Raw genomic sequence first — 22,617 nt, 5'->3', positions numbered from 1 at the left:
TTACAAATCAAGGCATTTCAAAAACACATCGGCAGGAACATCCAAGGGGTTACACGGGATGTGGGAATCCTTCTTATGGGCCTGGTGACATTTTTAGTTTGGGGTTGGTAGAAGATGATGGTCTGTCGAGTTGATAAGTTACAGAGGCTTTTGTTTATCAGTCACAGGATTTTAGTCTCCACACAGAGGAGAGCAACAGAATGGTTAAGATTAAGTGCAATCAGGGTCTTTGTACCTGCAATTTCCAACCTGTCCAGAGCTCTGCAGTTCTGTCATACTATGAGACTTGTTGCAGACATAGCTTCTTTCCATGAGTTCTCCCTCACACCTCCATTAGTCAAGATTGGTTTCCATTGACTGCAGCCATCGGATTGTAACTGGTCTTCTAAGTAAACTAGTTAACTAGTTTAACTCTTCAGAACCTACCCCAGTAGATTCTACAATATCCAACGGATTGTAATTCTGTTCAACTCACTGCTGAGAAGGCCTCATCTCAAAATGATAGTGACTTCGTAATGAATAACTAACATTTACAGACTTTCCTTGACTGCACTCCACACAGTGTTCTAAGCATTCACATCTATTATCCTATTGAATATTCAGAATAGCCTCATTGGAATGGCATTATTATCCCTGTTTTACAGATGATAAAACATAGGGTGAATGGCTAAGTAACTTTCCCATTATTTTAAAGGTTTATTCTTTAGAATATTAGCTTTCCAAAACTGCATTTAGTTTTTTATGGCAGACATAAGCAAGCATCTCTAAGTGGGCAGCTTAAAACACAGAAACACCTTATGTCATGCTTCTAGAAGAAGCCACGTTTTCTGAAAGACAGCCTTGCTTATGTCTTCTACTTGGTACCCTTGGCATCTCTTGGATTATAAACTCATTACTACAATTCCGCCTCTGTGCTCACAATGGGGTTTCCTTTCTGTGTGTCTCTTTTCCGTAACAGTTTGGTGCCACTCTGTCCAAGACGACCTCATTTTCCATAACGACTCTCATCTATGGTGACCCTATTTCCAAATATGTTGCATTCTGAGGTATGGGGTTTTCAGACTTCTTTCTTTAATTTAATTCACAGTAAAATGTTATTAAAGATTGCTCAAAAGGAATTCTGCAGTCAAATAAGTTTGAGACACACTATTAAAGGAATTTCTTCTGTAAAACCCCGAGGGAGGAATAATGCTAGTCCCTTAGTCTTCTCTCAGCCCCCTGGGAGGATCATGGTGTAGGTGCCTTCCCTTCTGGCTTTACCTGCTGTGCAACCTGAGACAAACACTTTTCTTCTCAGAGTTCTAGCTTCCTTATTTATAAGAAACAACACTATACTTCCCCCATGGATTTCTCTAGTGACTAAGCTAAATGAGGTTGACTGAACAACATCTGCTATAGTGTCTGGCATAGAAGCAGGTAGGCACCTTAAGAGTAGGCCCTTTAATTATGCTAGGCAGATACTTTTACTTTTTATTTTTAGAGAACTTCATATGTGAAATAATTTCTACCCCTCATAAAACCCACCGAATCCACTTATTGTTTGGTGTTGCTTTTATGTATACGTGTTTAGGTCTAACCACCTGGGAAAGGTTAGCTTGTCAGGGGGCTTATTCCTGGAGAACACAGATTCTGATTCTCCATCTCTCAGAAGACATTGATTGACTGTAACGCCTTATTTGGGGGTGGGGTGGGGTCTTGTGAGATTTCCCCTGTCCATGTTGGTATATCAACTGATATCATTATACGTGTCATATTTAAACAACCATATTGTTGAGATCTCATGGGTGCAGCCTCCCTGTCCCATCTAGAAGATACTATTTAGCAGTAGGTGTCCTGATCTTTTGGTTCTTAGAATCCTTCTGCCCCTCTTCCACAATGTCCTCTAAGACTTAGGTATGGGGTTGTGCTGTGGGTAGGAACCCCATGATTAGATGTTCTTTGCGTTTGACTAGTTGTGGATGTCTGTAATGATCTCAGTCTTCTGCAAAGGAAGCATCTTTGATGAGGGTCAGGAGTGGATGGATATAAGCATTGAGAAAACATTTAGAGACCACACCATTAGGAAAATGGCAGTACTATGTTCTCCGCCAGGATCTAAGACCTGTCGAGCAATGGGTAGTTGAACAGAGTAACAGTGTCAAGCGTGAATTTTGTCCTGATGTGTGAGCCTTAAATCCAATTAGGACAGTTGTTGGTTACTTCCAAAATGTAAGTTCTACTACTGCACAACTGTGTTATCTTGCTGGGCCGCTCACTGTTGTGGTTCACAGGCTGTATAGCTGGATAAAATTGTTGGTTAGCTTTTCTCCCTTGGCAGCTTGCACAGCTTCTTTCTGAAGAAAAGAAAGAACTATGAGAGCTAGTTCTCACGGAGGAGACTTCCTGGAACTTCTCCCTCAAGTCTTCCAAGTCCCTTGTCTGAAGTATGTGTTGTCTTCACAATAGGATCGTACTCTCAAGATCTGGGAGGCATCCAAGGGTAATGACAACAGGGTATAATAAATATTTTCTCTCCCCTAATTGAGACAGGGTCTCACATGTAGCTCTGGCTATTCTGGAACTCATAATGTAGACCAGGCTGGCCTGAAACTCACAGAAATCCACCTGTCCCTGACTCCTGAGTGCTGGAGTGTATACCATGTTGGGGGAGGGCAGAAGGGGGGCAGATGGAGAGGGGGAACATCCTTATAGAAGAAGGGAAGAGGGATAGAATAGGAGGCTTATCTCCATGAAACCGGGAAAGGGAATAATACTTGAAATGTAAATTAAAAAAACTCAATAAAAGAAAAAAAGTGATTTCTATTAACTTGAAAAAGAAATGTATACAAACACACTTCATTTTATTGTTTTGAGAGCTTTCTGGACCTCTCTGACCAACAATTTGAAGGAAGTTTTCCCATGCTTTCCAGGCATTGCATTTTTTTTTTGTTAGATAATCTAGCCTCTTATGGTACAACTTCACTTCAAATACACACACACACACACACACACACACACACACACACACACACACACACTCATGCAAACACACACACACACACACACACACACACACACACACACACAGCCCACATATATATTTAAAACAAATAACCATATAAAATAATGTTTTCCCCAGGGCTTTCCCACACATCCTCTGTGCTATTTGTTTCTTCTTCCTTCTCTCCTTCTGCACTACCTTTCCTCTTGTATCCCCATTTAAACTTGGTCCTCCACTTCCCCCTTTCCCTGTTCCTATTAATGGGGATAACAGCTGTATCCCATTAAATCCATCTCTAGAGAGCATTGTTCCCCTTCCCCCTCAGATGATCTCTTGACTACCTGACTTCTATGATTACTACAGGTAACATTCAAACCTAGAGATCTGGAGCTAGGGTTCATAAACAAGAGAGGAAATGGGGGTCTTTCTGAAGCTGGGTTACATTAGTATAATATTTTCCAGTTCCATCCCCTTACCTGAAAACTTCATGATTTCACTTTTCTTTATAGCTGGTCCTCCTAGGATTGGTGAGGACAATGAAGAGGGGGAGGTGTCCATCACTCATGTGGCTGGCTGGTGTGTATACCAGAGTGGGGATGGAGACAGCTTCTTGGCATTTTTATTAAGTACGTTTTTTTTTTAACATTTCAAGAACAATTGGACAGTTTCAACCAATAAAGTTTTATTGTTCACCTCTTATTATCTTTTTCGCTTTAGGACAGAAGTTTTACATATGGGTACGTATTTGACTAAGCCGTACTTCATTATTTCCATCATTGGGAAAGCATGGGCTATTCAGCTATCTAGTTCCTTTTTCTGACTTGTCACCCCAGTGAGGGGAAAAGGATGTCATCATGCAGTCACCGCCGGCAGAAGAGAAATTGCGAAAGAGACCTCACTGTATAAAGGGCAGCCCACAAGCGCCTAGGTCTCCAGAGGAGCCTGAGCTCCTCAGAGGTCGTGTCTGAAGTGGGGACCTGTGCGACTGTCTACCAGGCATGGAACCAAAGCGCATCAGGGAGGGCTACCTTGTGAAGAAGGTACGTAGGGAAGTCACTCACAGCGCTGGACTTAGAGAGGGGCTTACAGGGGATTAGTGTTTGCTCCATACTCCGCCCATCCCTTCCAGAGACAGTCCATGTTGGATCTATTGGGTTAGGATGAGAGTACTACATCATATTGGCGGTGTGCTGGCATGGGGCTTCCTCCAGGGGTTCCTCTACCCTGTTTTTCTTAAAAGGGAATTAATCTACCTCAGGCTTCAGCACGATTAGCCCTTCCGAGCCTGAGAATTCCAGGATTCAGGGTGCGGAAGACGAAAATCCAGATTTAGTTTTTCATGATGTAAAACACTTTGCAGCCCCTAAACATTGCCTTCTGTGGGAGAAAAGTCTCAAATTTTTCTGTTAGAGAAGTTGCTTGGAGGACTGGTTGTTCTTATTTAAACTGAGAGGGCTGTAGAAGGGTTGTTGGGGGTGGCACAGGGTTGTAGAAGGGTTAAGGGTGGTCAGCGTTGGTGTGAACAAGCAGACGAAACAATGCAGCTAATTTCTTGGGCGTTCCCCACTTTACTGCATGAAAGACCTTATGTTTCTGTTTCAAGGGTGCGAAGGTGGTTCCTGGTGGTGACAGTGGCCGTTCTTACCCACGATTTAATACATTTGTAAAACGGACCCCTGAAGTGGCAGGTCTTAAAGAACAGAAGTGGAGACGTGAGAATGATAAAAATAGTTTAGTGTTATGGAAAATTCAATTTTGATGGTGCTTCTAGTCTTTCTTCTGCTGCTGGGTGCGCTTTGAGTTATGAAATTTCCTCGCTGGGTGAATTCACACATCAGAGCGGCTGGCATCCTGTGGGCAACACTCTGTGCACAAACACACTTGCATAGAGCCAAATGGGCCCAGCAGCTCAGAAATGCTGCTTCTGACTACACTCACAAGTAGCTTTCTAACCAAATGGGCAGCCAATGGGACTCTCGGCTTCTTAAAACTCAATGCAGTCAATTAAGTACCTAGTTTATCAATTTTTGAGAAAGGGTTTTACTCTATACCTCTTAATATATTTCCAAGGCTAACCTTGAACTGGTGACAAGCCTCCTGCCTCAGTCTCCCAGACCCTGAAATTAAAGGAATGAACAATCGGGTCCAGCTGCATCTTTATTTTAGATCATTTGTTTGTTTCTTTTTTAGCTTAAAATGTACTATGTCTATGGATACAGAACACTAAACGGTACATATCACACAGCCTGGTTTCATTTTTTATTTCGAATTAGAAAGAAACTTTCATTTGTCTGTGAGAGACTAAGATCCCCGGGTCCAGGGCTGTGGCAGAGTCAGGAGAAATACCCTCTCTAGCCCCTGAGCACTGAGATCGCTCTTTAGCACCCCAAGTTTTTTTCTGAAGGAAAGCAAATCTCTAATCTCCACTAGTGTTCACGGTGTATCTGGGGTGGTGAGAGTTCTGAGTTGGTGCTGGAGAGCTCAGGGGCCTTCAATGTATTCTCTTAGGATAATTGGATTTTGAATCATTAGTAAGTGAAACAGCTAGGTGTAGATGATTGGCAGTTGGCATCCATGGTCTTCCTCTCTGAGAACTGAGGGGAACTGCTGCTGAATGATCTCTGTCCTGATCAGACTGAAAAATTGTGTGTGTGTGTGTGTGTGTGTGTGTGTGTGTGTGTGTGTGGTGTTTCTCTGTGTCTGTGTATTTGAGTGGGACACCTTCCATGATGTGTGTGTAAAAGGTCAGGAGACAACTGAGTCACCTCACAGGCTAGGCCTTGTTTTAATACAAAACAATAAAATTGCTGTTATAAAGTTTGTATGCTTATATGTTACAGTCACTAGACTACAAAACTATAGACAATTCAATCTGCATCAGGTGAGGCCATTTCACTGGGGAGGGGGAAGGGTAGATTCAGGACTGTGGAGAATCTAGATTTAAAAGCTTTTAATTAGTCACAGTAATTCTCTCAGATTATGACTAACAAGTATCAGTCTAAGAAAGACTCTAGACGAGAGCACAGTGAAACCTCATGTTGATATTTCCACAATGTGTATTTCCCATCATTCTTGTGGAGATACTCATTAATATTACACTTAAATTTACATTACATTTAAACTACTGTGCATCTTTTCATGGTGTTTTGCATTTCCTCAGGGCCATTCAATTCCAGGGCCTTGCATACGGTTAAGCAAATGTGTTTTACCATTGAGCTGTGTCCCCAAATGTTTGCCATTGAGCTGTCCCCCCCAGATGTTTGCCATTGAGCTATCCCCCAATCCTCTCACTTGGTGCTTTTGTCAGTCCTGAGTGTAAACCTGAAACGAGGATTTCATAATTAGGCATCAAAATTCGTAACTTCCCTATATTTTAAGTTTCTTTCAGTTATATAATATGTTGGTTAAACTCGTCTATCTGTCTAGGAACCTAGGAAACAGAGAGTAGCCCATAAGTGAAGATAGATATCAGCAAGTACATACACCAACAGTCTGTGAGGTGGTGATGGTTCCAAATCACTCCTGAGGAAAGAACCAGGAGACCCTCCTCCTGTGGAGTGTGGCTGCTCAGTTGCAAGCAAGCCAAGTAACAACAACTATGAAATTCAAGATCCTGGCATAGGAATTAAATATGCTCTTCTCCTGTGCGTTATGAAATACTTATTTTGAGGTAGAATATTTTGGTTGGAAAACTATAGCATTAGAAAGTGCTGATATAGGAATTTTGTCAAGTCTTCAGGTTGATGGCTACTGGTATATAAACTCTAACATGTCTCTTCTTTGTTCCCCCTTCTTTCTTTAGTCTCCGTGTGTCTCTGTTTGCCTCTCTGTCTCTCTCTCTCTCTGTGTTTCTCTGTATCTCTCTTTGTCTCTCTCTGTGTCTATCTCTTTCCGTATCTTTCTCTCTCCCTTTCTCTCTGTCTGTCTCTGTCTCTGTCTTTCTCCCTCTCTCTCTCTGAGACTCTCTTTGTCTCTCTGTGTAAGCATGCACCATAGCGCATATGCTGAGATCAGTGGACAACTTGTGGGTTTGGTTTTGTCCTTCCACCATATGGTTCCTGGAGATTAGACTCAAGTCACCAGGCTTGGCAGCAAGTGCATTTCCTACAGAGCCATCGCATGAGCCCTTGGTTCTGTTAGAGATAACTGTCCACATTTCACAACTTATGTTTCCTCTTTTGCCCCCTGGCTAAGATCTTTAAATAGAGATTATGATTAAGAATGGGAGAAGAAAAGTGACTGTCATTGTCTACCCTTTCCTTCTAAACAGCACTCCTTGCCCTGAGTCTTATCACTTGTGCTTATTTTAAGAAGAATTTGTGACCCTGTAGGGACATCCGGCTGCTATCTCAATGTGATCTCTCTCCAGTCCTATCACCTCACAGAGAGCAGGTGACTTGCTCATTATCAAGCAGCTGTAATAGCAAAATCCCCATCCCATGATGCCATGGTGCTCTGAAAGGCATAGGTGTATTGCAAATAACACTGGGTGTAGGAACTTTTTTTTCTGGTTGGGGGATTAGTTTTTGAGAAGTAAATATATTGGTTGTTATGGAATACATATAATCGGATGTTCTTATAACCATGACTTTGAAACAAGAGAATATTCCTTCATGTTATGTCTCTCGTTGCCAAAAACTAGTTTCCATGACAACAACCCAGCAGTTACTCGGTACTGAAGGACAAACTCAAAGAGCAACTTAAGACTTGAATGTCCTGTGAGGTTGATAGCCCAGAAACCAGGGTCGTGAGAAATACAAAGACAGGGGGACCAGGTCGGGGGATGTTCCACAAAGTTATAGCAGGTTGCTATATTGTTGAGCACAGTATTGACTGATGTTGTGAAGAAAGGGTTTGGTGGAAGTGGGAAAGACATGAGAGAGGCTGATAGGATAGAGAGTGTTGATCAAAGTACTATGACGATATTGTTAAAGTGAGTGAGGTAATGTGAGGTAAGGTGAGGTGAGGTGAGGTAAGGTGAGGTGAGGTGAGGTAAGGTGAGGTGAGGTGAGGTGAGGTAATGTGAGGTAAGGTGAGGTGAGGTGAGGTGAGGTAAAGTGAGGTGAGGTAAGGTGAGGTGAGTTGAGGTCAGGTAAGGTGAGGTGAGGTGAGGTCAGGTAAAGTGAGGTGAGGTGAGGTGAGGTGAGTTGAGGTCAGGTAAGGTGAGGTGAGGTGAGGTGAGGTGAGGTAATGTGAGGTAAGGTGAGGTGAGGTGAGGTGAGGTGAGGTAAAGTGAGGTGAGGTAAGGTGAGGTGAGTTGAGGTCAGGTAAGGTGAGGTGAGGTGAGGTCAGGTAAAGTGAGGTGAGGTGAGGTGAGGTGAGTTGAGGTCAGGTAAGGTGAGGTGAGGTGAGGTGAGGTAATGTGAGGTAAGGTGAGGTGAGGTGAGGTGAGGTGAGGTAAAGTGAGGTAAGTAAGTAAAGGAACCAGAAGCACTCAGGTCAGATTGGGAATTTTATACGAGAATTCTTTTCTAGAGCCATGTTGTCTTCTGAACAGTATCAAACAATCTCCAGGAGTTTTGTCCCCCTCGTGTGGCAGTTAACACATGCGCTCACCCTGTTAGGGACAGTCCTAAGCACTTTGTGCGTTAATGCATTTATAGAACATTCCTAGGCCAACTAATCCTAGGAAATGGATACACATATCCATTACTTTGCAGATGAGGAAACTGAAGTACACGGTGGCAGAAGGTCTTGCTTGAAGTCCCCAAGATAAAGCATGGCACGGTGGTACGGATCCAGGAGTTGGTGTGGCAGTGCACCAGTATAACCCAGAGCTGTGTGGAGTGGCTGTAACCATGTTTCATGGGGTCCTTATGGGCTTAATCTGCCGTGGTTCCTTTTCCAAATAATTCTTTTCTCTGATAGATGGGACCAGGGAGACTCTCAGGCCAGAATCATTCCAACTGTAATGTTCACAAAATTGGACTCTGATCTATCTGTATTATGGCCATTTCTGAGGCCCCACCACAAGCTAACAGCGTGCTCTTTGAAATGTTTCATACATATTCTTTAATGTTTATAAGGAGAAGCAGGTACTGATGTTTAGAAAAAAATGAACAGTTTGTTTAAGGTCACAGAGCCCAAAGACAAAGGTAAAATGTACCCACAAATGGAAAATTCAGGAAACCAAGTTGGAAAAGCACACTGAGCTTCTGTACAGCTTATTTAATATGTTTTTGTTAGGGGAAGTCCCATTCGGTAGAATTTATTCATATAAAAATACACTACCAATTAGGCTCATTCTCTTGCTTCCGAAGGACTTATGTACATGTAATACAAGTGTCTGAGAAGTTGTGCAAATAGGGAACTAGATGACATGGTTTATAACGCAACGGAAGTAAAAGACTGATTTAATAGATTCTCACTTAAAACAGAGTGCCTATAGATGTGGAGGAGGAGTATAATGATGCACCACTCTTACATAGTTATGATTATAAAAGGATTCTATACATCTGGGCTCTGTATAGACGTGTGAAATGAGAGTTTGAAGGGAAGGGGAAGTGAGAAGAGATCTCCATTCCAGGAAGTATTTGGGAGGGCCCTGCGCACACAGTCTGCTTCCCTCAGCACTGAGCCTCCAGGGGTAGCTTCTGTCAGTGGAGCTGGACGTGCTGAGCAAGAGCTGATCGTCCCTTCTGTTAGACCTGAACTGTCTGAGGACGGAGAGCGCACCATTTTCATTTTTATTCTCTTAACACACAGGTCAGGTCTAAAACTTAAGAAATACTCTCTCTTTTCTGGACTGAAGTTTTTGCAGAGACCAGAGGATCAAGGTTCCATATTGTAGTAACACGTAAGGTATTCAAAAAAGGGGCAGAGAGCTCAGCTAAGCTGGTCATTACATGACCACATTAAGCATTCTCCTAGCAGTTACGATTACTTTAGCATTGCCAGAGAGTGACAGAGGTTGCCAGGGTGACCTGGGCATAGGACTAGAGGGATGAGTGTGCCACAGGACAAGTGTGTAGAAACTGGGTGGAAATCTAGGCATGTGAAGTATGTAATTGAGTTTTTCATTTGTGCCTTGTATATTTTGCTTAATATACAATTAGCATTTAATACATCTATTGTCAGAGAATTCACACGTTGACTTTTTTCCTTTGATTGATGCAAAATTTGTTTACTAAGACTTCTAACTAGTGGAACAAAACCTAAGCTAACTGCTACCAACAACAAAAAAATACAAAAGTTAAATACCTTTGGAGAAAACACTTATCCGTTTGCCTGTCTCTTGTTGGGCTAAAACTATTCAGTTTCTTCAGGACCTCTCCTAGAGAGATAGTACCACTGTGGCATTCTCTTCTAAACAGGGCCCACTTAATTTGCTGCAATCGGGGTCCCTGCATGATGGGTTCCCAACATACCTGAGAAGCATGGAATTTGCAGAGTTAGTAGTCTATTCTTGTGAAAAGCAGAGCACAGACTGCGTGCAATGCAGGACCAAGTCTGTCGTCAGTTCATGACGTGAGGCTCTGTGTAAATAGGACACTATGCACAGCTGAGCAGCGTCACTGACCCCGCCCATCCCTGAGCATCGTTGTCTGGGATCTGGGATGTTCTGGAAGATGGCTGGTTGTTGTTAGAACTGTGTGAAATCTCTTCCAGGCTGGCAGGTTTCTCCTTAAGCTGGCCCAGGAGCACAGCATTCCCTTCCTCCCCAGCATGTGATGCCCATGGACATCCTATTTGCTGGAAGTCCACTGTCTCACAGCAAAGGAGGGGAAAAAATGTGTAGAAACTATTCTTTCCTGCCCTGTTAGTTATGATTCCTCTCTGTTTTTAGACTTCAGTTTCCAGTGATTTAGTCCTGGAATGATATGCTGGAGTTTGTAGCCTTAGATTCTTCTCTAAACCTATTTTATTTAGGGTTCTCGAACACTTTAATCTCCCTTCCAGCCCACTGACCGGAGGTAGGGAGAAAGAAGGTTTACAGGAAAAGGGGTTTATGGACCCGTTTAGAAGTACGTTCATTGTGGGTGATTCCACTCTTCGCTGTCAGGACACCGGAAGTCCAGTCCAATAGCAATCGCTAAACATGAGTCAGTAGCAGCAGCTCTATCCAGCAGAAACCGCAAGGCTCTGACAAATTAGCATGAGTCAACAGAAGTGGCAATAATCAGCCGGAATGCCACAAGGAGTTCTTAGGCATATTTCTCTCTGCAAAGACCCGCGAAGGCCCGCGAAGACCCGCGAAGACCCGCGAAGACCCCCAAAGACCCGCAAAGACCCGCGAAGGGTTGTAAAGCCAGTGAAGCCTAGAGAATTCCAGCAAAGCTTCTTCTCACTGTTTATGAGTTTCCATTTATATATTCTTTCCAAACATCATGCAGCCTCTCAAGCACCTACTCCGGCGAAACATCGCATGCCCCTTTACGTGTCTTCTTCAGCAAAGCATCCTCTCATAAGGCAGCTTCCAGAAAAACGTCACATGGCACAACCGAGCTTCCAAAGAAACCAGACATTTCCACTTGAGGAGTTGGGGTGAAATTTCCTGAAATATATCTGTAACAAACATGATAAATAGAACTTAAGTAGGGCCAAGGCCAGAAGACATTCATGTCAGGGGACCACGTGTAATAATGTGTAATAACCACCTCTGTAACCTGTGGGCTTCACTTTCAATGTTCTAGACTGTTTTCTTTAACAGATTCGTTGCTGGCTTTGAGATAGTACTTCACTGTGAAGTTCAATCTGCCCTCAGAATCCTTCACCTGCTTCAGCTGGGGACTACCGGCAAATTCTACCACGTCCAACGTGACTTCAATTTCAATTCGAGAACTTCCTTCCTCCTGAGACACATTTACAGAGTGGCAGATAAATGTAGCCATAGGGGGAAAAATTGCCGATCAATCCTAAAATTACCCTTTTACATTTACATCTTAAGTTTGCCTAGCAAAATGTGGTTTAGAAATACTCTGTACATTTAAAAGAGGATATATTATCAGCTTAATCATCTTTAAAATGTACGATAGTACTTACTCTTTGTTAGGATTTAACACAGCTTGTTTCTTTTTTAAAGTTATTTTGATATTTTGTTGCATTAATTTTTTTCTACTCAAGTATATCTCCTAAAACACTTAATATAATCCATTGTAATGTAGTTTTCCAATCCCGTTGTCCTTTCTTTGGTCAATCCCTGTAAATAGTATATGCACTTTAAAGTTCTTTGCTTAGTATTAGGGATAAATTTTGCAATGGCCCACCATTTTATGTCTATATCTAGCCGTTTTCAAAGCTATGGCCTGATCATTCACTTTGTAGTGTTCAGAAAATCTGTGAGAGCAGTTAAGGCTCTTAACCTCTGATGCACCTCTCCAGCCCTAGACACTTTCTTGACATTCTATTTTCATTATTTCAGGGATTTACAGCTCATTCCCCTAGTATTCCATAGCCCAACACCAGTGAACACTCCATGCACAGCTACTTTCAAATGGTTCCTTTTTAGTCCAGCAAACGGAGCACTGGCATCTTCGTACGTTTTGTTATTACATCATTACACTTCACTGTTACTCATTTCCTCTCCCACCCCCTCCCTCTCCTCCTCCATGCCCTCTCACACCCTCCAGCTGGCTCCTTTCCCTTAGCTGGCTCCCTTCTGCTTACCTTGCCTTCTTTATTTCACAATTCTCTTGCACCCGCTTCCTCCCTTCTTACACTGTCTTTTCTAGTTTCATGACATGTGATCATATGTGTGCGCATGAAGAGAGAGAGAGAGAGAGAGAGAGAGAGAGAGAGAGAGAGAGAACCACAATAAGAGAACACACACACACATAACTTTAAATCTAGGTACATGTGATACTTTTTGGGGTCTAGCATGTTTCACTTAACATAACAGTTTCGAGTTGTATCCAATCTTGCAGATGCCACAATTTCATTTTTCTTCGTAGCTTCATATAATTGTGTATGGGTCTTTATTTACTCAGCTGGTGATGGACATCTAGACTGGTTCTTTGGCTTGGCTTTTGCATTCTAATTAATTTTAGAAGTACCCATTAATGACATTAACCTTTAACTCAATGATGCTATATTATAACTATCATGAACTTTCAATTTGTTTTCAGTTTTTATAAGTATTTCACAAAAGTCCATCTTCAATATGATCAAAGATTTCATTTTTATAATTTCTTTCTGTGTCATATAACGCATCGAGATACATCATACCAGGTCCTATGAGGATGACCAGTTGTACAGTGAGAACTCTAAATACGGCTCATAGCCTAAAACCTAAAATAATTAAAATATTATATGAGATTTCTTTTTAGCTGGGTGTGTAAGGTGTTTATGGCTCACAACTGAATTTCATGCTTAGACATAGTTTCTATTCTCAAAATATATCATATTTCAAAGTCTGAAAAAATTTAGAAAATCTGGAGCAATGGTGGTCCCAGACATTAGTTTTTAAAAGCACTATCTCCTCTCTCTCTCTCTCTCTCTCTCTCTCTCTCTCTCTCTCTCTCTCCCTCTTTCTCCTATTTACCTACCTACTTACCTATCTATTCATCTTTCATCTATATTAAACGGCAAACTCTTGTTAAATTGTATTAAGGAATTGACCCAGATTCCAGAATTAAGCAGCTACTCCTGAACCAAAATGGAGATGCTGCCTGAGGGGAAGGGAAAGAGCATTAACGAGGAGTTAAGAGAGCAGGATTCTACTCCCAGTTTCACATTACCCAGGCAAGGGTGCTAGGACAGGCTACTTTTGCCTCAGGCTTATTCTTTGGGTGAACAGAAACTCGAGGACAGAAAGGGAAAGATATAGGGCATTAACAAGCATAGGCTGTCTGACTGACAAACCGGTGGCTTATAGCAACTGCAAGTCAACAGAGAAACTACTCTAAATCCCTTCATCGTAGCTCACCACACCACTTGGGAGAAAGGTAAATTTTTATAAGTGGCAGTATAATTCTTCTTGTGCAAAGCGCCTGCCTCCTCTTTGTCATAATGACCTCATATTAGCTTTCACATGAACTGCCAGACATTCGTCTATGGGCCCAGGCATGTATTCCAACTATTTTACCTCATCCATCAGTGAGGCTGTGCTCAACCTTTATAAGCATTAGGTATGCTACTGAATGCATAGCAGCATCTCACTGTGCTCTGGATCTCTCTTTCCATGATAAATAACTATGTTGAACATTTTCTTGGTAGGGTATTTGGATGTCTTCTTGAATGGCATGCCCATTAAATGCTGTGGTCCATTTTTAAAAAAAGGACCTATTAGTAATAGTTTTACCTATTAGTTTGCTGGGTATATGCTTTGTAAATTAAGATGATCGAAGTTGTAAACCAGGAGAGAATTTAATGAAAATTATTTCATGTATTGTCATAGTGTTCATTTTTGGAAAAGGCTAATCATTGCTAGTCTAGTCAGTTTTTCTTCCAGGGTGGAAAAAGATAGCACATTTTCGCAGGAAACATTATTTTAGGCCTAGAATAAAGGAAGTGTTTGAACAGGCAAAATGACCATCCCGTCAGTGTTTATCCTCTCTGTATACATAGTTTTTGTTTTGACAAATGGACCCTTATAAGGGGGCCTTGTGTTTCCTGATGTGCATTTCTCAGGATATCCTGGGAAATGGTTGATAATTCTATTTTTGGTTGTCACAAAAGGGTGTCACTGTTAGTTAAAGATAGAGGCCAAGAACTTTACTTCCTAAACCCTCTGAGCATAGAGACCAGAAAGGACTTCCTGGATCTAGCACAATGGTTAATTTTTTTAATTTTGTAATTATATTTATGTACAGAAAACGTAAGTGTACATTTAACCCAGTTTAGAGGCGAGTTCGTTAGCCTTTGCCTTTTCCAGCTTGGCAATGTGAGCCACAGACTTAGGACCCAGGACGTTGTCTCCCCCGTGGCGGTGGATCTCGTTGTATCTGTCATTATAATTGGTCCTAAGAGCTTCCACCAGCTTAGCCAGAGCACCCTTGTCTTTCGAGTTAACCTGTGTGAAGGCAACAGTGGTGCACGTCTTCCTGTGGACCAGGCGCCCCAGCCTGGCCTTCCCCTTGATGATGCAGTAGGGCACCCTTATCTTTTGACACAGGGCAGGCAGGAAAACCACCAGCTCAATGGGGTCTACATCATGGGCAATCACCATCAGCCCAGCCATCTTGTTCTCCACCAAGGTGGTGACTGTATTGACCCCTGCTCGGAAGACAGGAGTTTCTTAGTTGGGACGCCTTCTTTGCCAGCAGCTTTCTTCTCAGCGTGGGCCAGCAGCCTTTGCTTCTTCTGCTTTGTCTCTGGCCTGTACTTGTGGGGAAACTTAAGTAGCTGGGTCGCTGCTTGCCTGTCCAGGGCCTGAGTGAACTGGTTAATGGCAGGAGGCACTGTGAATCGCTTATAGAGGATGGCTCTTTGCTGCTGCCTGATGTAGTGGGGCCATTTGACGAAGCGTGTGAGATCTCTTTGGGGCTGGATGTCCTGCCCAATGCTGAAGTTCTTGGGCCTTTTCTCAAGCAAAGGATTGACCACCGTTTTGGCCTCCTGTTTCTTGACAACAGCGGGGGCCGGGGCCACCTTCTTCCCCTTGGCCTTTCCTTTGGGTATCTTGCTTGGCTGGAGGAGAGAGCTACAGTGGTTAATTTAAAAACAGTTTTATTAAATTTTCGACAATTTCATATATATTCATTATATCTACTCCCTACTCCTCCCTCGGCCCCTCCAGCAACTGTCTCCACATCCTTGTCCTGTCTTTTTTTTCACCATTAACTCTAATTTATTCTACTCTTCCACCACCAGGAGCCCCATTTTTTAAGGAACACTGGCTGTTCCCTCCTGAGAGCTCATGGATGTCTATGGCTCCCCACTGATAAATGGAGGCTTGCCAACTCCTTCCACTCTATTCTAGAATGCTGACTGGCTTGATCCCTTGAAGGTCCTCTGCAGGCGACCATAGCTGCTGTGAATTCATGAGTTCTGTGTCCCAGGAATGTCCAGAGGGCACTGTTTTCCTCTGGTCCTCCCTGGCTTCAGGCTATTATCTTTCCATTCTCATTTCTCCGGGGGTGCTTGAGCGTGGAGTAGAGGGTGTGTGACGTCCGTGTTCCGTTTGTGGTTGGACACCCACTGACACTTGTTCTCTGTACTTTAACCAACTGTGTGTTTCTTGTTGACCACTGTCCACTGCACAAAATGTTCTCTGATCTACAGGAAGATAAACACAAATTAAGAGGCAGTTTGATACTTCGTTCACTTAGTAGAATAGCAGTAGTAGGTTCAACCCTGGAGCCTGTGAGCTCCCCACCCATAGGTTTTTAGTCCAATTTACAGTAGCAGACATGCCTTTGCTCCTAAGAGTGGACTTGAAAGCCCAATCAGGCAGTAGTTGACTATGTCTCTCCTATCTTGTGTTTGAATTCTGGTCATTAGCCTTGGAAGCATGAGCCTTTCACCTGAGCAATTTCACAAACTCTACTTTATAGAATATACAAACTCCACTTTCTGCCTATGTTGTGGAAAGAAAAAAAGAAAAAGAAAAGAAAAAAGGCAACCATAAGTATTTTATTGAAGAGATTTTTCTTTTTGAGAAAACTAATCCCCACAATACAAATATTGTGACAGTACATGCACACACATGTACAAACACACACACACACACACACACACACACACACACAGAGAGAGAGAGAGAGAGAGAGAGAGAGAGAGAGAGAGAGAGAGAGAGAAGCTTGCTGATAGTTCTTTCTCATAGCAGTTGGGTAAGAGGAATGTGGTTTGGTTTTAGCCAAGGGTGGTGGAAGGTAAAGGCTCTGGTAATGAGTAGGCAGTGAGAAGGACCAGTCATATTTCTCAGTAACTTGGCAATTTTGAAATAGTCTTCTCTGTCACCATTTTAATGAACATGAGCTACGTACTCAATAACATGGAGTAAAAGGACCTATAAGAACAATCTCTGGCAAGGAAAGATAACCCCATGATGACAACTTAATTGTTGGTCTTTGTCAACCTGACACAAACCTAGACATATCTGGGGAGAGGGAGTCTCAGCTGAGGAACAGCCTCCATCAGATTGGTCTGTGGGTAATTGGCAAAGAAGGGCTCAGCCAGGAAAGGTAGAAGGATGTAAGAAAAGTAGCAGGACATGACAGGGAAAGCAAGCCAATAACCAGCCTTCCTTCATGGTCTCTGCTTCAATTCCTGTCTCCAGGATCCCGCCCGGAGCTCCTGCCCCGACTTTTCTCCATGATAGATTGTAAACTGTATGCAGAGACAAACCCTTTAACCACCAGGTTGCTTTGGGTCAGTGCTGTTACCACGGGAGCTGAAAGCTGAGCGAGACTGAGTGTTTAAGGAAGCACACACAGCCAAGCTTTAGGATGCAAAGAACAGTCAGTGGGGAAAGAGGGAGGTGACCTTCAGATCAAGGCCATGAAGGGCAGTTTGGAAAGCCTTCAGCAGTTGTCTACTAAGCTGACCTTAAAGATGGAGAGGGGGAGGAGTGAGCTAAGAGAGGCAGAGTTTGGAAGGGGGCAGTCAGGGAGTAAGCAGCTAGAAGAGGCAGGCAGGGAATGTACTGATGTCCCTAGAAGTCATCACTTTGAGAGGATTCGTGCTGTGTCTGCAGAGATTGTCACAAAACACTTTTAAAGTCAACTCTAGGAAGGTGTGAATAAGATCTGTTAAGTAGAAAGTATAAGTCACAAATTGTCCTGTCCACATCCTCGTCCCATCTCTTCCTTGTTACAGGGAAGTGTGTTTAACACCTGGAAACCCATGTGGGTTGTACTGCTAGAAGACGGAATTGAGTTTTATAAGAAGAAAAGTGACAACAACCCCAAGGGGATGATCCCGCTGAAAGGAAGTACTCTAACCAGCCCCTGTCAAGACTTTGGCAAACGGATGGTGAGTTGATACCAAAGAGCCACCAAGACCCTTGGGTCACCTGTTGACCTCCTATGCTCTTTTCAAATTCTGCCTCTCCTAGCTCCCTCCACCCTTCTCGTTTCTCAAGGCTCAGTTTATGGGCTGAGCTCTGTTACCTGCTGACCTTGGAGTCTGATTGATGTTAGCAATGCTTTCTGAATAAGCATCCCCTCTTCTCAACATCCTTTTGTTACCCTGACGTTGGGCACTCTCTTTGCCAGAACAGGTTTTTAGCAATTGTTTCATGAAGGGCCTTAGACCTTGAAGGGGGTCATTTCTAATGGAATGTCTTTTGGTTTTCAGTTCGTGTTAAAAATCACTACAACCAAACAGCAGGACCACTTCTTCCAGGCAGCCTACCTGGAGGAGAGAGATGCTTGGGTTCGGGACATCAAGAAAGCCATTAAATGCATTGAAGGAGGCCAGAAGTTTGCAAGAAAATCCACAAGGAGGTCCATTCGTCTGCCAGAGACAATTGACTTGGGGTAATTTTCTGAGTTTGCCTCTCTTCACCCTTTGACATTAGTGAAAGAGAGGTGGCAGGGAACAATAGGTAATCCTAGGCCTTGACAGAGACTGGGAAATGGGTTCTTTGCGGTGTTCTTTACATCGGCTCTAATCACAAGAGCTTCTTTCTCAGGGATGGCCATTCCTCTTGGTATATTTGCCTTTTGTGTTAAGCCTGGCCTGAAACTAGAGACTCATTAGAAAGAACCTCGTGTTGGCTGTTTAATACATCTGATAAGAGTTCAGTTCACACAGGCTGGATTTAAAAGCAGTCTCTGAGAGGGGACAAGACAGATATTTTCTGTACAACTAATGTAAGAGTTGGCATGCCACAGGAATAGAATCACGTTAAACTTAATGAGACTTAGCACTTCTCTCACCTGGGTCAGGTCCCAAGAGCAGAAATCTGGTTTGGGTATAGCCGATGGTTTCAGACATCATGTGATTGGCTGGCACTGTCAGCATTAAGTGGGGGAAAGATGCTCAAACTACAAGGGAGCACAGAGACTTAGAATTATTCTGACGAGGCTACTTTTAGTTTATTATTCAGGGTAAATTATTATTTACCTTACAACTTTCATGGGAAAAAAGATAAGCTTAAAAAAAAACCCCACTTTCTTTAAGGCTTACCTTAAGGGTAACCAATAGCCTGCTGAAAACCTTGTGAGGAATTGGGAGATTTATCTTTCCATTGCTTTAACAAATATCTAGGAGAATCAGCATAGGAAACAAAGAGGTTTATGGTGGGTCAACATGTGCCCTTTGACCTATTGCTTTTAGTTCCACAGTGGTGGTTGGTGTCAGCACATCATGGCAAATATGACTAATAGGGCGTATCTGTCCACTTTGTGGTTGAGGTATGAAAGAAAGAGTTTGGATTCCTATATCTCCTTCAGGAGTATAACTGAAAAGCTCTCACTCTGTGTGTGTGTGTGTGTGTGTGTGTGTGTGTGTGTGTACACAAGTGTGTGCACCTGCATGTGGGTCCATGTGCATATGTGTACAGGTGCATATGGAGGCTGGAGGCTAATTTCAGACACTTTTCTCAAGTGCCCTCCTCCTGACTGTTGAGTCAAGGTCTCTCTGGAGCCCACGGACTCTCTCAGTTAGATTAGCTGGCCAGCCTGACACAGTGCTCCTTCTGTCTCTGTCCCCGCAGTGCTGACATTATAAGGCACCGTGTCCCACTTCCTCTGTGTCTGCTGTGGATCCAAACTCCAGTCTTTATGCTCCTATGCAAAGCACTTTGCTAAAAGAGCCACCCCTCTCCCCCGGCCACATTTCTTGAAGTTTAGACCAATTCCAAAAAGCCCCAAGCTGGGGCAGAAGCCTTTCAGGCATGGGTGTTAGCAGGACATTCCAGGTCCAAACTATTGCAGGGACTTTAAAGGTCTTTGTTCCTGCATACATGGCCCTGGGAACCCCCACTCTTTAGCAAATAATAGGGCAATACTTCATCTCAGGCACCAGGATGAAATCAACAGGGAGATTAAAGAATTTAGGGTTATTAAGCACATCTGCTAGATGCTTTGCATGTCACATGATTATGCAAGTTGGAACACTGCCCTTTAACCACTGCTGGTCTGACAGACAGGGTAGGCTCAGGGCTATGCCCTGGAGTGAGGAAACTTAGCCTGTCCAAGGTGGTTCGCCATTCTGAAATGCTTCTCCTTCACCTCCGTTTTATCTCTGTGCAGGGCTTTATATTTGTCTATGAAAGACCCTGAGAAAGGAATCAAGGAACTGAATCTAGAGAAGGACAAGAAAGTTTTTAATCACTGCTTCACAGGTAAAATGATGTGAACTCCCAAAGCGGGCAGCCGAGGAGGGGAAGTGGCGTTCTCCCATAGCCAAATGTGTGGAATGGGGCGGGGTGGACAGGATCAAGGAATGCAGATCTGTGAACAAGAGAAAAGGATTCTACCTGTGTAGAAAGAGTAATAATGGGAGAAAAGGTCTTTATTTTTGTTCAAGACTTCAGAATCACAGCTATTTGACCAAGCATTTCTTTTTGCCAATATTTGGCATTATGTTGAAAAAGTATGAGGAAAGGGCACAGCTCAATGTACTGCAACCCACATTGTGATAAACAAGAATTCAGATATGTGGTATAAAGTTCTATATAGTAATGCTAGGGTATCAGACGCTGTACACGATAGGGTATTAGGTGTTTACTCCAAGTGTCGTAGCTGTGAAAACGCATTCACTGAAAACACACTGCCCAGTTTCAAACCCTCGATCTGCAGCTTCAGCTTACAAAACCTCTGGCCAATAGTCAGTCACTCTGTGCTTTCCATCGATACAGTGGGGGGGGGGGTGAGCAGAGAGCACCTACCTCCCAGGCTTGCTGTTTTGCAGAGGAACAGTACCTGACGCATTGAGAGCATTTCGAGTGCTAAGCTTTCAAATAGCTACTATGATTAAAGAGGTTCTATGTCTAGGTCAGGGCACCATAATTTTGGAAAAGACGAAGAACTAAGAGAACTGCTGAGGTGAACAGGAGGCAGTGCCTCAATTTGACCTCACAGTAGAGAGAGTTTGTGGGGAAGACTTCTGAGGTCAGTTGTGGTGGAAATGTGCAGAACATAATCTGGAAAATTGATGGCTCATTATGGAAAGCCATAATGGGATGTACAGTTTGGGAGTATGTCAGACACTCCACATAGTAAACATGCTTGCAAGAGATGCCACAGGGATACGGGTGGAGGAATTTTAACAGTTTAAGCATCTGAGAAGATGTTTGGTCCATAGAAAATCCATGAAAATGGCTTAGGTCAGAGTCAGGAAGGTGAAGAGGAAAGGATGTGATTTGTACCATGGCACAGTATCTCACTGGAGTGAGCTTCAGTCAGGACTAAGCTATGGCATCGAGCTACACAACAAAAGCAAGGCAGGGCCCTAAGGCTGTAGGACTGTGGTCACTATGAGGCCAAAGGAATGTGAGGGGGTCCCTGTGTAGACTTGGCTGGCGGATCTGGCCTAGACTTGTTTTCTGTTCAATATACTCCCCGAGTCTCAGAGTATTCACTAAGACTTAAATCCTTCCTGTGGATGGTCGTCATAGGTTCTAGAACTCTCCCTGAGGAGTCTTCATGTGAGTCAGGTGGTCTCAGCTGAGAGGCAGAGATGGGGAAGCACTCAGCGCTCACATGCGATGGCTGCCTTGACATCTCTCTCATGACAGAGAACCCGGGCTGAGGTTGTCTGTCAGACTCCAGCACACCTAGTCAAACAAGCACCACTCAAGTGTGAGCTATACAAAATGAAGGCCGAGGACAGACTCCACTGAGTCCCCAGGTTATTCCAACTCCCTGAGCCTTAAGCTTTTCACTTTTCAAATGGAGCCAGTAATTGCCACCTCTTTCTGGAGGTTGTGAGGATTGAAGGGAGAAGCGGTTGTCTTCACAGAGAAAGAAATGGGGGTAAAGATTTCTAGGCGTGAAACATCACGGAGGGCTCACTCTCTGAAAAGGGTCATGGGCTCTTTCCAGTGTCCCACACCAAATGGTGCAGCCCCAGTGACCCGGGACAGGGAGGCTGCTGTGTTGGGCATCACTTCGTGAAGTTGTAAGGAACACACTTTGTGTTTCACACACTTTCATTTTTAGCTTGCGGGTAATCCCACTGAGACATTGTCTTCATTTCATTCCCTGTGCAGTTTTTCTCTTGAGAAAAAAAAGCTAAGAATATGGCGACTCAGTGTCCCTGCCTGACCCTTTAAAAGTTGCATGATATAAACACAAGTAATGTAACCCAATTTTAATTTAGGACACACCTCCCATTGTGCTATTTGATAATTTGACAACTTCAAATGTCTCTTTGTTGACAAGTTTCTTAATGCAGCACCAGACTCTCCTCGCTGACCCACATCTCCCTCCTCCTCATGACACCTTGCGCCTTCTTCTCACCAGCTCCAATCTCTGGTCTCGTGGGCCGCCATGTGCTTCTGAGCTTGTCCACAAGGCTGCTCCTTGCCTATGCTGGACCCTCAGATCCTGCCTCAAATACTTTGCAAACGCCTTCTCCTACTTTAGGTCTCAGCCCAGTTACTTTCTCTATAAATCAGTTTCCGATTTGACCCAATCATTTATTGTACCACAATATTGACTTAACAGCAAAATTCTTTAACTTTAATGCTTACATTTTCCCGAGTCAATCTGCCTCCTACTATCTCGTACCTAGTAATCTAGTATCTTGGACAAGCTCAGTAAATGTGTGAGGTAGTAAAAATAATTTATATATTTCTGTTAAAGTAC

The 22,617-nt window shown here is 43.3% G+C and overlaps 1 protein-coding gene across 3 annotated transcripts in view; it reads left to right on the top strand.

The window, feature by feature from the left end:
- Positions 1-3,769: 3,769 nt before the first annotated feature.
- The window catches only part of Plek (pleckstrin), a 32,862-nt gene continuing 14,014 nt past the window's right edge, over positions 3,770-22,617 (top strand). The window contains exons 1-5 of one of the 3 annotated variants that reach the window (XM_087583982.1): positions 3,915-4,020; positions 8,641-8,710; positions 17,678-17,833; positions 18,158-18,339; positions 20,059-20,150. In XM_087583982.1, coding sequence (XP_087440108.1) covers positions 17,705-17,833; positions 18,158-18,339; positions 20,059-20,150 — 403 coding nt within the window. In that variant the 5' untranslated portion in view covers positions 3,915-4,020; positions 8,641-8,710; positions 17,678-17,704. 3 annotated transcript variants of the gene reach the window in all.

This window comes from Rattus norvegicus, chromosome 14, assembly GCF_021556685.1.
Source record: "Rattus norvegicus strain SHRSP/BbbUtx chromosome 14, alternate assembly SHRSP_T2T, whole genome shotgun sequence".
In the NCBI taxonomy this organism is placed as follows: domain Eukaryota; kingdom Metazoa; phylum Chordata; class Mammalia; order Rodentia; family Muridae; genus Rattus; species Rattus norvegicus.
This window is presented reverse-complemented; position numbering and strand designations above follow the sequence as displayed.